Below are 15,461 nucleotides of genomic sequence, written 5' to 3'. Positions count from 1 at the left end.
GAGAATTTGCCTGTATTTGTCACTGAATTAGTGAATAGGAAGCAAAGAATGTTTTAGATCAACTTAAAAGTTATATTTGTTTGGTGCAAACATTTACCTATGTGCTACTGTTCACCATTGATCAGCAAAGACACTTTCTGTGCTAACAGAGAGAGAGAACTATGTCTTCAAAGCCATTGATTCATTAAACATTGACGAACATTGTGCATATATGCATGTGAATGTTGTTTTAAGTCAGACTTTTAAAATGTGAACTTGTCCTTTGATATTCTAATCATAAATGTTGGCAGTGTACGTTTGAAATGACCATTTCTGATCATATTTCCCTTCTCTACAGAAATAAAGAAATATCTTCATGTATAACATGCCGAATTATGACGAAGGCCAAAAAAGTTAAGAATTTGTTGTTGACATTGTTTCATAAAGTTTATAAAGTGTCTTCTGACTCAACAACTTGCAAAACGAGGGTATTTTAAAGGGAGTCTGGGTCGTTCTCTAGGGGAGAAAAGAATTTGCCTGTATTTGTTACTGAATTAGTGAATAAGCAGCAAAGAGTGTTTTAGATCAACTTAAAAGTTATATTTGTTTGGTACAAACATTTACCTTCGTGCTACTGTTCTTCACCATTGATCAGCAAAGACAGTTTCTGTGGAAACAGAGAGAGAACTGTGTCTTCGGAGCTATTAATTCATTAAACATTGATTAACATTGCGCATATATACATGTGAATGTTGTTTTAAGTCAGACTTTTAAAATGTGAACTTGTCCTTTGATATTCTAATCATAAATGTTGGCAGTGTATGTCTGAAGTGACCATTTCTGATCATATTTCATATCCCTTCTCTACAGAAACAAAGAAATATCTTCATGTATAACATGATTTATTTTAATTATGATGAAGGCCAAAATAGTTAAGAATTTGTTGTTGACATTGTTTCCTAAAGATTATAAAGTGTCTTCTGGCTCAACATTTACAAAATCATGCATTTTTTCAAAGGGAGTCTGGAGACTTTCTCTGCGGGCGACAGAGAAGTTGCCTGTATCTGTAACTGAGTGAGAGGATGAGCAGCAAAAGGTGCTTCAGATATAATGAAAAAAAAAACATATTTTGTTTCGTTATAAAATATGAATTATGAAATGTTTTTTTTTCGTGTGATTAAGCAATTTTTGATAAAGAAAAAATAATAATTCAGTACATTCTAAAAAGAAGTTGGAATTGTTTTTGTATTATCCATTTACATGCATGAATTTAATATTTTCCCTTAATAACTAGTCTATATTATCAGTCTCTCTCTGTGTGGGTGCAGTTCTTGTCTTCGCCAGCAGATGGCAGCAGTCAGCCGTGCAGCTCTTTCTCTGCTCGTCTTCCCTCCATCAGACACTGCAGCAACAGAAGCAGCCGACGAAGAAAGGAAATCTTCGCTTTGCAGAAAAAAACAGTATAATATCTCTGGCTCTGCCTCGTTACATGTAATAGACTCTGTGTTATCTCTAATGTGGCCCCGGGGGGAGGGGGAAGATATTACAGATTGTATTCGGCTCCGTCTTCCATCTTTTATCCATCATGATTTGCAGAAAATGGGTGTATTTCTGTGTGATTTTGATTATATGTTCACCTCCATCCAGTTTGTCCCACATCCCTCTTTACTGTACCTCTAATTTTAGCCTCCCCTCACTCTCCCTCTGTCTCCCCCCTCTCTCTCCCTCCCTCTCTCCAGCCCTCCCCTCTCCGCTCCTTCTGAATGGAGGCTGAGAATAGACGAGCAGGAATGCCTATATATGGAGTCTTACACCAGCACGTCGAGCGCTGATGGAGTCGCCAGGTACACCGAGTGAACGTGGGCTACTGCCGTGATTTGTAAAGAGGGGGTGCTGGGAGGGAGGGAGGGAAGAGGGGAGGAGGGAGGGGGGGGGGGGGGGGGGAATCATATGCCTACTATTATGTGTGTGCGTGCATCATCATCATCAGCAGCATCATCATCATAAGTGGGAGGCCGGCTGCGTGTGCACATGCGCACGCAAAAAACCTCGATGCCAAGAGTGTGCGTCAGTCTGAGTCAGATAGTGTCTCATTCTGTCTCGTCATGTGTGTGCGTCAGTGCTGTTGCTGAGCGAAACTCGCTCCAGGGGAAGAAATGGAGGAGAGGAGTGGAGTGTGTATGGGAGGGAGAGGAGGAGAGGAGGAGAGAGGCAGGGATGGTGGGATGATGATGGTGGTGATGATGATGATGATGATGAGGGAGGAACAAGGGGCTTGACTGTGACGACACGGATGCATCAGCCGCATTATAAGTGCACTTTAATATAAATGCATTTGTATGACAACCAAATACACTTATAAGCAACACAATAGAACACTGGTCCACAATGTCCATTCTGCAGTAGGTAAGATGTTCAGAATATATTCCATCTTATGCGATAAAAATCTCTTTCTCATATGTACAGACCGAGAACAGTTTCATACAAATGTACAAATGTGTACAACCTTTCTGAAAAGAACATATGCCTATATCCACAGACATAACGCATATGCATTAACATCTTGTTCAAATGTCACACATACAATATAGTAATTTTACACATGTATAATAACTTAGCCTTGAATAGCTAGAAACGTAGGAATCAATCCTTTACTTGACCGTAGACAACTCTACGTGAGCATGTCGACACCATGGGAATAGTACCATTCTCAACCCGTGTCGCTTGGTAACTGAATAGAAATAGCACCCCATCCCTATATTTGTCATTTTTTAAAACAAAACTTTTGTGTATTCTAACCCCTCTCAAAAAAGAAGAATCGCTCATTCACATAGTCAATTGTGCCTCAACTACACCGCGCTCCAGTGGAGCAACGATGTAAAAGTCCATGTTGAATGGACATGATAAAGAGTTCAGAGTTCAGCAGGTCAGGGGGCCGCTTCAGGAGCCGCTATACGCTGCCAGCATTGCAAATATTGATGCTGCAACAATATCCAGCCGACTGGAGGGACCTGAGGAGCCCACATTCAGAGTCTAATGTACAGTACGACGGAGCAGTGGAATTGTGGCATGATCAGAGAAACTTCCAGACAACGTCTCCTTCGACAATCTTGATATCTTCGCATGCCAGAATCTCTTCACATGTTTTTTTTTTCCTTTTGTTTGTTTGCACATCACAGATACACAAGATTTTCAGATGGAGAGATAAATATGAAATGTTAAAGGTTTTTTTTGAAGCCGCAAACTCAAAGCTCAAAGTATCTCGGGTTTTTAAAGTTACTGTCTGTGGGGTTTTTTGTGTCGCCTTTAAGGCTCTGAAGTTTGTTAGAGATCTCTTGTGGTTGGATGCTCTGATAGTGGTCACCCTAAGGATGTAGAAAAAAGAATTGTAAACATTTGACTTCCGGTACGTTTGAGGTTTGGGTTTGCGTCGCTGCATGTCAGGCAAAAAGTGCTATAATTCATTTCCCCATTGAAGTAGCAAGAAATGTTTTTTCTTTTGTTTAGTTTTTTTTTTTGTTCACAACAGATTTTTTTTTTTTTCACTACGAGTGAATACAAATGCGCGTCTGGAAGTTAAACAGCGCGTTACACGTTCAGAGAGTTTGTCTCTGTCTGATCATATCTGAAGCTCATGTCACAGAGAAGCTGAGAGGCACCACATGGGCTCAGAACCCAGTCAGTTATGAGCCCATGCGTTCGACCCGTCATGTAAAATGTTGCACCAGGTTTGTAGTAGTATACAGATTAATGACTGAACAAAAATATAAAGCCAATCTTTGTTCTGAGGAGACATGTAGGAGTTAAAGTCCTTAAGTTGTATATACATTATGTATATTTATACACTTAATTATTTTTTACTTTGCAGTAAAAGGGGCTCCACAAAATATGACAATATGCCATACTTAATGAAGTAAGTCACAGACTTATTTTAGAACGGAGGAACACTTCCACTCCCATCTGGAAGACAAAAAGAGAGAAGAGAGACAAAGAGGACGTTAGTGGTCTATTTTCAGACTTGTTTTTTTCATTTAAGAAGTCAGAAGAAGGGACAGATTCTCACCTTTGTGGAAGCACTGTGGCGATGGATGACATTGGAGTTGATACAACTCAGGTTGTTGCCCTAAGCCAGGGGCGATCGAGGCACCTGCCCCAAACATGGGTTCCAGGACGGCCAGTTCCTCCAGGAGGGACTGAGTGCAAGACACAGCGGGCGTTGGCGAGGCGATGGGCGTGGACGTGACGGGGCTGGGGGAGGCAGTGAGGATGAGGGGAGGGGAAGCCGGGATGGAGGAGCAGGAGGACACAGGAGATGACACCACCTCGATCTCCATTGCTTCCTCCGCCAGCCCCTCCCCTTCCACATTTGCCCCGGCCTCAGCAGCCACAGTCGCCCCGCACCCGGCCATGGAGTTACATTGCGCCGATTGGACGCTACAGAAGTGGCCCACTCCCTCAAACTGGGAGGGTTGGCGCCAGCACACTGGGGTCTGAGGGGAGGGGGGGCTGGAGGGAATGGGCACGGGGGAGGTGGAGGGGGAGGCGGAGGAGAGCATGGCGGACTGGGGAGGAGCGAAGTCGTCTTGGAGGAGGGTTTCTAGGATGCTCTCTTCAAACAGAGAATCATCATCGTCGAGGAAGATGGGAATGTCCAGACCTCTCCATGATTTGATGGGATAAAACTCCCTCAGCATGTGGACTGAATCCGCAGGTTCTACGGTGGGGGACAGGAAGGGGGAGGGAGGGGAGGATGAGGGTGACATGGAGGGGGGAGAGAGTTTGGACAGCAGTGGATCCAGGTAGAACCCCTCTGCCAGGGAGCTGATGTGCTGCGCTAAGAGGGAGATTTCCGCCCTCTCCTTCTCCCTCTCCCTCTCCAGGGAGAAGAAGGAGAGGCAGGGCTGTTTACCGGGTGACGCCTCAGGGGTGAGGAGGCCCTCAGGGGGACACTGGATGGGCCCCAGTGGCACATCTACATACAGTGGACCCCGAACCTCGGGAAGGGTCATCACTGTGCAGTCGCCGTCTCCGGGGCTGTCAGGCGTGGGGGGCAGCTTCTCGTACAGGGAGCCGCTGCAGGGGTCGACGGAGAACAGGAAGTCAGTGGACAGAGTGGGCAGAGTGAGGGGAGGCTTGGTAGAGAGGGTGGTGGGGGGAGTGGGGCTGGAGGCAGTGGTTGGTGGGCCTGAGGAGGAGGCTGCAGGGGCCAGAGAGGTGGTGGCGGTGGCCGTTGTGGCAGAGGGCGGAGGAGTGGTGGTGCCAGTGGGGTCGAAGCTGAAGAGAGGCTCACCGAATGGGAAGCTGGCCCCTCCGATCTGTGGGGTGTAGGGGGGAGTGCACACAAACTCTTTGCTCTGCTGAGCTTGTGAGGTGGGGACGGGCGGGAGAGGCAGGGGGAGAGATGGCAGAGGGGGATCGAGCTGGAAGGAGGGAGGCAAGAGGATGTTCTGGGTCAAAAAGTCTAAGTCTGCTACTGTTTCAACAGTGACCGGGGTGGGTGAGGAGGCGACTGAGGGGCTCTCAGTGGGATGCTGCTGGAAGAAGCTCTCTTCCTCCAGAGAGGAGATGCTGGAGCGGGGGTCGCCCTCCAGCTGCATGGCCTCGGCGGCAGAGCTCCCCGGTTCATCAGAGGAGCCCACACTGCAGCCGGCGGTGCTGAAGTCGAAGGACTGGGCGGAAAGGCCGCTGCTGCCGGGGGTGAAGACCTGGTCTGGGCTGGAGAGGGTTTCTGGAGACTGGAGGCTCAGACCCTCCTGCTGAGAGGTGCCAGAACTGAGGACCAGGGTGAGCTGGTTCTGCTCTGAGCTGAGCTGCTGACGGACCGACCAGGCCTCAGACTCACTGGAGGGGGAAACAGAGGACAAACAGGAAGTTAGGGAGGCGTTTTACGATATTTGAATCAACCTGACTTGAAGGGGATGAGTGGCCTGTTGTGAATACCTGATGATGTAGTTGTTGCTGCTGATGGGGATCTCTCCTGGCTGCAGCTGGAGCACCATGTAGAGCCAAACCCACGACTGGTCCTGAGCCTGCACACGCACCACCATCTCAGCTCTGCCCTCTCCTCCTTCTCTCACTGTGGAACAACAGTCACAGCACAAGTTGGCACCGGTTTGTAATCCTATTAATCATCATAGTGTTCTTCTTCGCTGCGTGGATGTGCCAGTGGGCACGATGTGTGTGTGATTGTGTGGGCAAGGACGGTTGTAGAAGAGTATACTTACATAGGCTGCGGTGCTGAGCGGAGGCATGTGACAGATCCTGTGGGTGGAGGAGGCTGTACCAGGAGCGAGAGCGTAAAGCTGTCACATCAAAGCCGAGATAGGAGCTCACGCTGCGGGGGAGAGTGGGCGGTGATGCGTTAGGACCATAATGCTTCACCCTTTTTTTTTTTTTTTTAAAGTTATCTCACAAGCAGATTGTATATTAAAGTAACAGGTGGAGGGTGGAGGTGTTGGGACTCACCTGTCCTGAGCGAGCTGCAGCCTCATGTCGCGGCCGTGCTGCGAGTAAAAGCAGGCCAGGAACAAGTTGGTGTCAGCCAGAGGAGGGGCGGAGGTGGACTCCCTCTCTGCTCCGGGGCCGGAGCGGCTCGGGTGGGGCTCCAGTGGGGAGCAGAAGCACACCCAGACCGGGTTGGAGGTCCAGTAGGAGCCGGTGGTGGGAGAGGTGGAGGGGAGGGAGAGGCAGCGAGCTCGGATCAGAACCAGCTTGTTCCCAGCGCTCTGCCTCCGCACGGACTTAGAGGTATTGAAACGACAGCGGAAGAGACGATCTGTGGAGGAGAGGAGAGGAGAGGAGAGGAGGGTTAGATCTCTCTAGAAATTAAAAATATAAACCTTTGACTTCATTGAGACGTTTTTTTTCTGATAACTCACCCATCTCGAGGGAGGTGGAGGTCGACAGGTTGTTCCTCATGATGAAGTGGTCTGAGGCGTCGATGATATCATACACGCTGTCCCCCTGAGCCACGAGATCCACCTGTAGAATTAACACATATATCATAAACGTTACCCCCTGAAGTAAAGAGTGTGTGTCTCCTTTCATTCAACATCACAAATCTGTGTGTATCAGTGTGTGTGTGTGTGTGTGTGTGTGTGTGTGTGTGTGTGTGTGTGTGTGCTCACCATGGAGTGTCCGAGGTGCTCGGAGACGCTGTCTGACAGGTACAGGAGCTTCCCCTCCCCGGTCACCAGCATCAGGAAGCCCGGCAGCGCCTGCATCAACTCCGACAGCTCGTGGAAAGACAGAAAGCCCGCGCTCTCCTCCAGACCAGCAGCGGTTCCCCCTCCTACAGAGACGAACCGGGACAGAATGTGCAGAATACGTTAACAGAGCCGAACAGAGCCGATCACTGCGGCGGGCTTCAGCACCGCGGACAGCGGCGAGCCGGAGCGTTTCAGCACCGCGGACAGCGACACACGCTGCTAAAACTCATCTATCAGCTTCTGTATTGATTGTTTCTGATCAGTTAAGACACCCGGCTGTACAGAGTGAGACACACGCCAGGAGAGCCGCCTGCTGTGCCGCTAGAACACTTGTTGATCCCCCCCTTCTCTCCCTCTCTCTATCTCACCGCTACACGAGCCTCATCAACAGGTTGTTTAATTCATTCTCACCTTGAGTGAAGAAGACGGATTTCCTGGTGTACATGCAGGCCAGTGACATGATGTGCAGGTATGACAGCCGCGCTTTATCTGCATCGGTGATGGGCAACAAGTCCTTCAGGTTCCGGATCTCGGCGTTGATCTGGTCCCGTCGAGCCTTGGATGCTCCTTTGGTTGAGCGGTACATGGTGGCCGGGTGCTGCTGCTGCTGCTGCTGCTGCGGTGGTGAACTATCGAAATTCCTCCAGATGTGAGTTGGAGAGTTGTTGTGTGTGTGTGTGTCAGCGCTGAAGTCTCAGGTCGTCAGAGTGGAGAGAGGAGAAGAGCTCGGAGGTGTTATTGGACTGTCATCTCAGCTATGTTGTTGTTGTTGTTGGTTTTAAAACCCCGTCTCCTGTCCTGGTCCCCCGGCTGCTTTAGCTCCACCACAGCGTCCACCAGCTCTGAAGGCTGGGCCGGCTGCTGGATGTCTGTCCCCCCGCTCGGAGTGCAGGTGAATCGGCGGCTGTGGTAGCCGTCTCTCTCGCACTGAAGTCCGGAACCCGTAAATCTGGTTGAGGGACTCTGCTCGCGGGTCACTTATATAGGCTGGGACTCCGCCGGAGTAGGGGGGCTCCCAACGCACCAACACCGACGTAAAAGGGAGGGAGGGGGGTGGAGAAGGAGGGGGGAGATATGTCTCATATCAGCGTTTGCAATGGTGAATCTCTCCCCCCCTCCCTCACCCGTGCCCTCTCCTTTCGGTGACTCTCTCTCGACGTCAGCTCTTCCCTCTACTCGCTGATGACGTCGGGCTGAAATCGGGAGCTCCGGCGACGCAAAAAGCCCGATTTGGACAAAACCGAGTAAGAGGCGGAGCGAGCGTAAAACGTAAACGGAGTCACCGGACTCCGGTGTATTGGAGGAAGAGGAGGAGGTGGTGGTGGATGAGGAGGTGGAGGAGGGGGTGCAGCAGCAGCAGCAGCAGCAAGAGGAGGACGACGAGGGGGATAAGGATGAGGATGAGGATGAGGAGGAGGGGTGTGTGGTGCATACGAATAGAGGTCTCTGTGTTTATATGTTTGGCACCTGAAGAAGACTACCCGTCATTTCTATTTATCTTTTTTTGCCCCGGACCTGTCAGAAAACACTGCAGGTGCTCGTTAGGTGACATCCACAGATTTTATTTGACCACGTCTGACTGTCAGCACCTCAAACACGTTGGACTGTTGCCGCAGACGCGTCGCCTCTGTCGCCTTTTATGAATGAAACATCATCCCGGGCAGCTGAAAACTGTAATAAATGCTCAAATATACACAGAATTTGCGGATAGCCTGCAGTCAGTCAGTCAGTCAGTCGGTCAGTCAGTCGGACGGACGTGGATTCTGCGCATGTTCCCTGCAAATTCATATTTTCCTGTCGTTGGGAGACGATCTTTGATATTTTAATGAACGTGTTTTGCTGTGATAAAACACGAACGCTGCCTGCATACACACAGTGAGACACGTCGAGCAGTCCCACAGACCTGCGATCGACTGTGCGGCGGTTCTGATTCTGATCAGGTACCAATCAAGAGGCGAGAACAGACAGATTATGAGTGGAAGTTTTGATGTGGTTGACAGATAATGAGAGGAAACAACCATGGCAGCTCCACCAGTGAGACACAAGCTCAGACCAGCACAACCATCATACTTCTATTCATTTATTTATTTGATTTTCACCCATTTTTTTTTAATTTAGTGACGTGCTCGTGTGCGTCAGGGTTTGTCTCTTTGTTCTGCAGCTCTTTAAAAACCTCACAAGGACGATCTCCAGAGGCTTCATGGAGACTGAAGCCGTGTCAATAATTGGCATCTGTGAATATAAAGAAATCAAACAGACGCCAGTATTGCGCAACCTGCCATTCTGTCACCGCGAGCCTCACGTGAGCACGTGGGGGGGGGGGGGGGGGGGCGGTGAGGTGCGGTGTCTAAAAATAGATCTCACAGGTGACCCGCACAAGGACCGCGAGGCGCGCCCCCGCAACCAGCTCCCCACCGTCCTATTTATAGGGAGGAGATTTCACTTGTAGCCCCCCAAAATAGATATAGAGTGTGTGCTTCACATGTGGAGCAGGCACACACACACACACACACACACACACACACCCTCACACACACACACAGACTCACAGCTGGATCTGCGCACACACACTTATGATTCATCCGGATAAATTATGAACACATTCGTCACATATTTCAAGTTTCCAGCCTGATTTTCTTTTTTTGTGATTTTTCAATGGACAAAGTGTCCCAGCACTTTGATGTCTCACATCTCCTCTGCTCTGTGTGTGTGTGTGTGTGTGTGTGTGTGTGTGCGTGTGTCACTGTCTGTGCTTTTTATTTTATCCAGGGTGGAGATGTGTGATGACCATGATCGGCTCTCAGTGATGCAGTGATGGTAATTCCAAGAAAACTATGACTTTCACCTGCTCCACCTCAGATCCACTGATGAAGACAGGTGTGTGTGTGCATGTGTGTGTGCATGTGTGTGTGTCTTTGCCTCCCTTTCTCTCTTAGTTTAGTTGTTGTTCAGCAGTAGATTGTCGATCTTCTCACTCTTACATACTTTTACTTACTAGTTACTTTTTTCAAACTGAGTACAATCCAAATGAATATCTAAACCTTTCTCTATCTGCATTTTTCATCTGAGGTTAGAAAAAAGGCGGTGAACATTCTGGATGATGTTCTTCAGGGGCGTTTTTTTTACACCTACCTGTCTGAACACTCACCTTGTGAGGACCAGTTTTCTTTACGGGGACCGCAGACCGATCCAAGTGCAGCAAAGTGTGAATCTGAGGTCCTGCTCAAGTACTTTATTTCATGAAGTTATTCACTGAGCTGACAGATTGAAATTATTCTCAAGCAAGTCTCCAAGTCATTTTTTTAATGCGCAAGTCAAACTGAGTGCTTTATTTTAAAGTTAAGTCACTTTTCCAGGAGAAACCTCGGTCTCACCATCAGTATTCAGTCGTTATGAAGAAAATAGACGAGGTGTCGGTTCACATTCAACCTGTTCAGAGAGTGACAGATAATTACATGTTTGTTAATTGAGACTAAAATAAATGCAATCAGTCAAAACAAAAAACTATCCCATCACTTTTAAATATGTATTTGTTAATTAATCACTACGATTTATTCTCTGTTATCAACATTTCACTATTTATCATCATTAAATTTAATTTATACATTTTTTAAGTTTAGTATAGTAGCAATTTGTTTGTATTGCTTGTAATTTCTTTTCTCCTTCTTCTTCTTTTTTCTATTGGTTTTTTCCGTTAGGCGCTATATAACAATTTTGATAGATTGATTGATTGATTGATTGATTGATTGATTGGTTGATTCCAAAAAGTGAAATACTGACAGCCAGACTACAAGAAACTAAAATGAAGACAGACAGGTCAGTCGAGTCACGATGTCTCAAGTCAAGTTACACGTCTTTAACTTCTGAGTCGAGTCTCAAATCACTTATTTCCTGTTGATTCAAGTTCCAAGACATCGTAACTTAAACTTGGGTCCACTTCTGTGACTGAGGTCATGGCCAGGATCGGGTCCGGGGTTGAATCCAATCGTTTCAGCTCAATTCCACCATCAGTGTCCTCGATGAATAGAAGTCGATGTCCAAACAAAGATGGCTGCAAACACCTGTGTGTCTTTTCATTGACAAACTTTTCTGAAACAGAACCTGATCCGTGTTCTTCTTCTACCAGATGAATGAAGACGGATGCAGAATCAGAAACAGTACGAGGCCCATTTGTTAAATATATTGATTACTTCGGCCCACTGTTTACTTTTTATATTATTGAATATGCAGAGGATAACTCATTGATGAATCATCCTGGATCTAACTGGGGCTCTCAGCTGTAGTTTTTCTTGCCTCGGTGCTCGCGGCTCTGCCTCTGTGTCTGTTTTCTCTCATATTTCTTTGGTTTTCCTATCGGATGACTCAGCCAGCTCTGCTTCCTCTGTAGTTGTTCTTTTTCACCGCTGGTTCCTGTTTGGTAAATGACCCAAAGGTACCGGATTGTTACCAGATGATCAGAGAATGACGAGGTACAGCACTGATTTATTGACTTTTTTAGAAAAGTCCTACGTAGAGTTTTAATCCGCTTCACTCGAGTGTGTCTTCTCTGCTGCATGTCACAGAGAAATACGTCACACACATCAGTCTGAGGTGAAAGTCATGACCACAACGTGTCGGCGCAGTGACATCAGCTTTCCTCGCGGCTATTAAGGGCACAGCGTCACGCTCGTTCATTACGGCGGCTCACTCACAGGAGGTATAATTGCAAGTCTTTTGTCAACCGACCCTGAAAGGACCGACATTGAGTCATGCTCTTTGTTTCAGGTGCATCTAACAACCCTTTGCTTTGGTGTTTGGTGTCAAAGATCATCCAGATTATTACTCCTTCTCCTGGATGTGGTGAATAAAAAATGGAGGAGTGAGTAAGGCGCCTCAGGTAAGTGCCCTAAGGTGAGGATATAACTGTGAAATGTTATATACTTCTGTGTCAGTTTATGTTGAATCCAGTTAGAGATTGAATTAATGACACAGCAGGATGAGAACAGGCCTGCTTGACTGATTCGAGTCAGAGCAAGAAAACAAAGCGATCATCGCGGAAAATGTTTCTCCATAAATCAACTTAAAGAGGTGAAACTATTTGTTCATTAGTTCACAGAAAATAAACCAGCATTCATTAATTTCTTTGGAGGTTCAGTGTGAAGGATTTAATGGCATCTAGGCTGCTGATTGCCGCGGCTAAAAATGTAGTAAGCGTTTGGTTTGTCTCTTCTGGGCTTCTGTAGAAACATGTCGGACTCCACAGAGGAGGGACTCGCTCCATGAAAACATGATTGTGAATATTATGTTTCATTTCTGTCAGTAGTGTCTTTGTCTTCCCTTCTTTTCTGTTTCATGTTGAAGTTTATTCTTCATGTTTTATATTCCACTTCCTGTGTTTGTCTGTTTTCTCCGCCCTTTTCCTCCTCTCACCTGTAAGTTGATCACTTCCTGTGTTCTCTCCTCTCTCTTAGCTGGTTTATCTGTGTTCCTGTGCCTGTTCTCCGGTCCTCGTGTGTCCTCGTGCTCCTGCTTTGTTCTATGTGACTTCTGGTTTGTCCTCAGTTTTGGATTTCTTTTGTATTTGTTTTGGTCTTTGCCTTTTATTGCTTGCTTTTTGTGATTTTTGGACCCTGGATATCATCTTATCATTAGAGCTTGCTTTGTTTTCTTGCATTTGGATCCATTTTTTAAAAAAAAAACTGGTTATTTATTAGTTATAACTAGATATTTTCTTCCTCGCAGATGTGAGGATGTGACTGTGAAATGAATTTCTTTATGACTGCTTGTCAGAAGAAAAAACATAACCGATCATCTTACTGTCAGTTCGGTCTGATCGAACAAGTGGTGGTTCTCTAACTTTTGAGAATTCCTGTTTTGTCTGATATTTCACACAATTTGCACAAGTTTCCTTTTTTCAGGAAACTCGTGATGCAGCTGTGACAGACTCGCGCCTTGTTCACACAGTCTGATCTCATGTTGCATTTGTTTGTTGTTAAGGGGAGATAATGATTGAATTTTTGTACTCGTTCATCACTTCTGTCTCTCAGAGCCTCATCTCACCTCACACTGCATTACGACATTTCCTTCTGCCTGATTCTTCTTGGTCACAATACCCTTCTTCAGCTGCCACAAGACTGAATACAGTCCTCTGCATCTTGGTGTCATTAGCGAGCGTAAAATGTTCAGATTCTTCAGCGCATCGACTCTCATTAATTGTAAAAAGCAAAATAAATAATTAAATCAATTGACTGGACACAGTTAAGTCTGCTGCATCATTAACCAGCCCATCAGTGCGTCTGTGGACGTCTCATATCGGACGTCATTAGAGTAAAAAATGACAACAATCTTTAACTACAATGAAAAAAAAGTCTTATTTTCCAAGTTTGACTGACTGCAAAATGATTTTCATCTCATGTTCGACCTTGTAGGCCGTCACCATCCACCACAAATTAACGTGAGAGTAAATTATTTAGATTCTAACTCTCTTAACACTTTAAGGACCGTGCCGGTGTTTGTACGTGATTTGTTTCATTCTCCAAATCACACAGTCATTATTACAGATCATTTACTGAATCCTCTCGTGATGATTTATTAACGTTTAGACTCTCAGTTATATGTGCTGGCTGTTATTGGACTTTCTCCCTCTCTGTTGCTCTCAAATTACATTTCAGCCTTTAAGTTATCATCTTGGAAAAAGACGTGTTTTCCTAATGGACTTTGAAGCTGCCAAAAAAAAGATCCACTTTCTGTGGGAACGCTCTGCATACAATTCAAAAAGCCCAGTGGATAAACACTTACCTTGATTTAATTAATTTGGATCTTGGACACGAAGGTGGTCTGGTGCCAGGATGGAAACCATTCCAGTCTGACAATTTATTTATCATAGTCATCAGTTTTATCTGTGTGCTGCTTTTTGCCACCTCAGTGAATTTTAGGTCCCATTTCTCGAGTAGGAAAGTCGTTCCTCCGACTTCGGTGTGTTTGAGTGCATCATGTCAGAATGTGGGAGCAACATGGACGCCAAGAAGAAGTTATTTTGCAGTTTCCAGTATTCAAATGACGAGGAAGAGCAAAGGGATACAACAGAATGACTATACAGTACAACACATGATGTAAAACAATCATTCCAATGTTTACTTCAGTCATGTTTCAGGATCAGACGACATCAACTCGGCTCAAATTTCTCAGAATTTTCGAGGCTGTTGCTTCCACGTGATTTCTCCTGTGAAAAAAGCACATTAACACGCAGCAGGATGCTGTACGTGCCGGCTCTTTGTGAGTAAGTGTCAGAGTTATCTGGAAATATGAGCTGGCTGTAGCATCACTTTCAGTCTGCCAACATTGAATTCTTCACTTGTGTGGGCTAAAAACATCTGTAGTGATGTGGCAGATTTGTGTACGCTTATGGTTGTGTGTGTGTGTGTGTGTGTGTGTGTGTGTGTGCGTGTGTGTGTGTGTGCGTGTTTGCAGGGGTAAAAGCAATCAATACAAGCATGCTGTCGAGGTTTGTTCTTGTTCAGTGTTGTTGTTTCCCTGTTGGGGCAGAGAAACATCTCATCCATGTGGTTCAGGGCACTCAGATGACCAGGATCTCATTTCTCAGTTCCTCCTCGATTCCTTTCCTCACTTCATCTCCTGGCGCATGAGGGACACGTCTTGTAACATTTATGGTGCAGTTCTTAAAATAACATTGAAAATAAAGTTAATCTCATAATTAAATGCCAAGTTTGTCTATTTTAAATGAGGTCAGGTGTGAAAGGAAGACACTCCTTTACAAGATCTTACATTTAGTTTTTAAATCATGAATATCTCAGTCAGTTTTGATCAAATTACCCCCTGAATGTGTTTACTTAAGGACACTTCTTGTATGTTACTGTTAGCATTTAGCTCAAACACGGCTGTAGATCCTGTATCCCTAAAAAGAAAACAACTTTTGAGTTTGAGCCTTTGGTGCTGCTTGAAATGTCAGTTGCATGATTCGGTTACGTTGATAACTTTTGTTCAGAGTTTTACAAACGCATAGAGCTATACATCAGTTTATCATACCTTATTTATAGAATAAAAAAGCAGCATTTCTCTGCACTCTAACCTGATAAATAATACAAGCGTTACAAGCAGATCAGCGGTTTTCAGGGTAATGGAGGAGTAACTGATTCCCTGATGTTTGAACAGAGACACACTCTGAGGCTGCAGCTGCACATGTGAATCTCATTTTCTCTGGATTTGTGACTAAGCACACACCATTTCTTCAAGACGTAGTGTATCCAGAGATTGCCTTTATAAAAAACATGGCGC

General features: G+C 45.9%; 1 protein-coding gene across 1 annotated transcript; it reads right to left on the bottom strand.

The window, feature by feature from the left end:
* Nucleotides 1-2,282: 2,282 nt before the first annotated feature.
* npas4a (neuronal PAS domain protein 4a) lies at nucleotides 2,283-8,161 on the bottom strand. The gene is made up of 8 exons (XM_030397427.1): nucleotides 7,599-8,161; nucleotides 7,107-7,270; nucleotides 6,858-6,960; nucleotides 6,445-6,754; nucleotides 6,204-6,313; nucleotides 5,920-6,055; nucleotides 4,043-5,820; nucleotides 2,283-3,939 (listed from the first exon to the last, which is right to left on the bottom strand). The coding sequence occupies exons 1-8, from the start codon at nucleotides 7,771-7,773 to the stop codon at nucleotides 3,911-3,913; spliced, it is 2,805 nt and encodes a 934-aa protein (XP_030253287.1). The 5' UTR covers nucleotides 7,774-8,161; the 3' UTR covers nucleotides 2,283-3,910.
* Nucleotides 8,162-15,461: the final 7,300 nt, after the last annotated feature.

This window comes from Sparus aurata, chromosome 18, assembly GCF_900880675.1.
Source record: "Sparus aurata chromosome 18, fSpaAur1.1, whole genome shotgun sequence".
NCBI lineage: Eukaryota > Metazoa > Chordata > Actinopteri > Spariformes > Sparidae > Sparus > Sparus aurata.
Note: the sequence above shows the minus strand (reverse complement) of the source record. Positions and strands in the feature narration are given on the sequence as shown.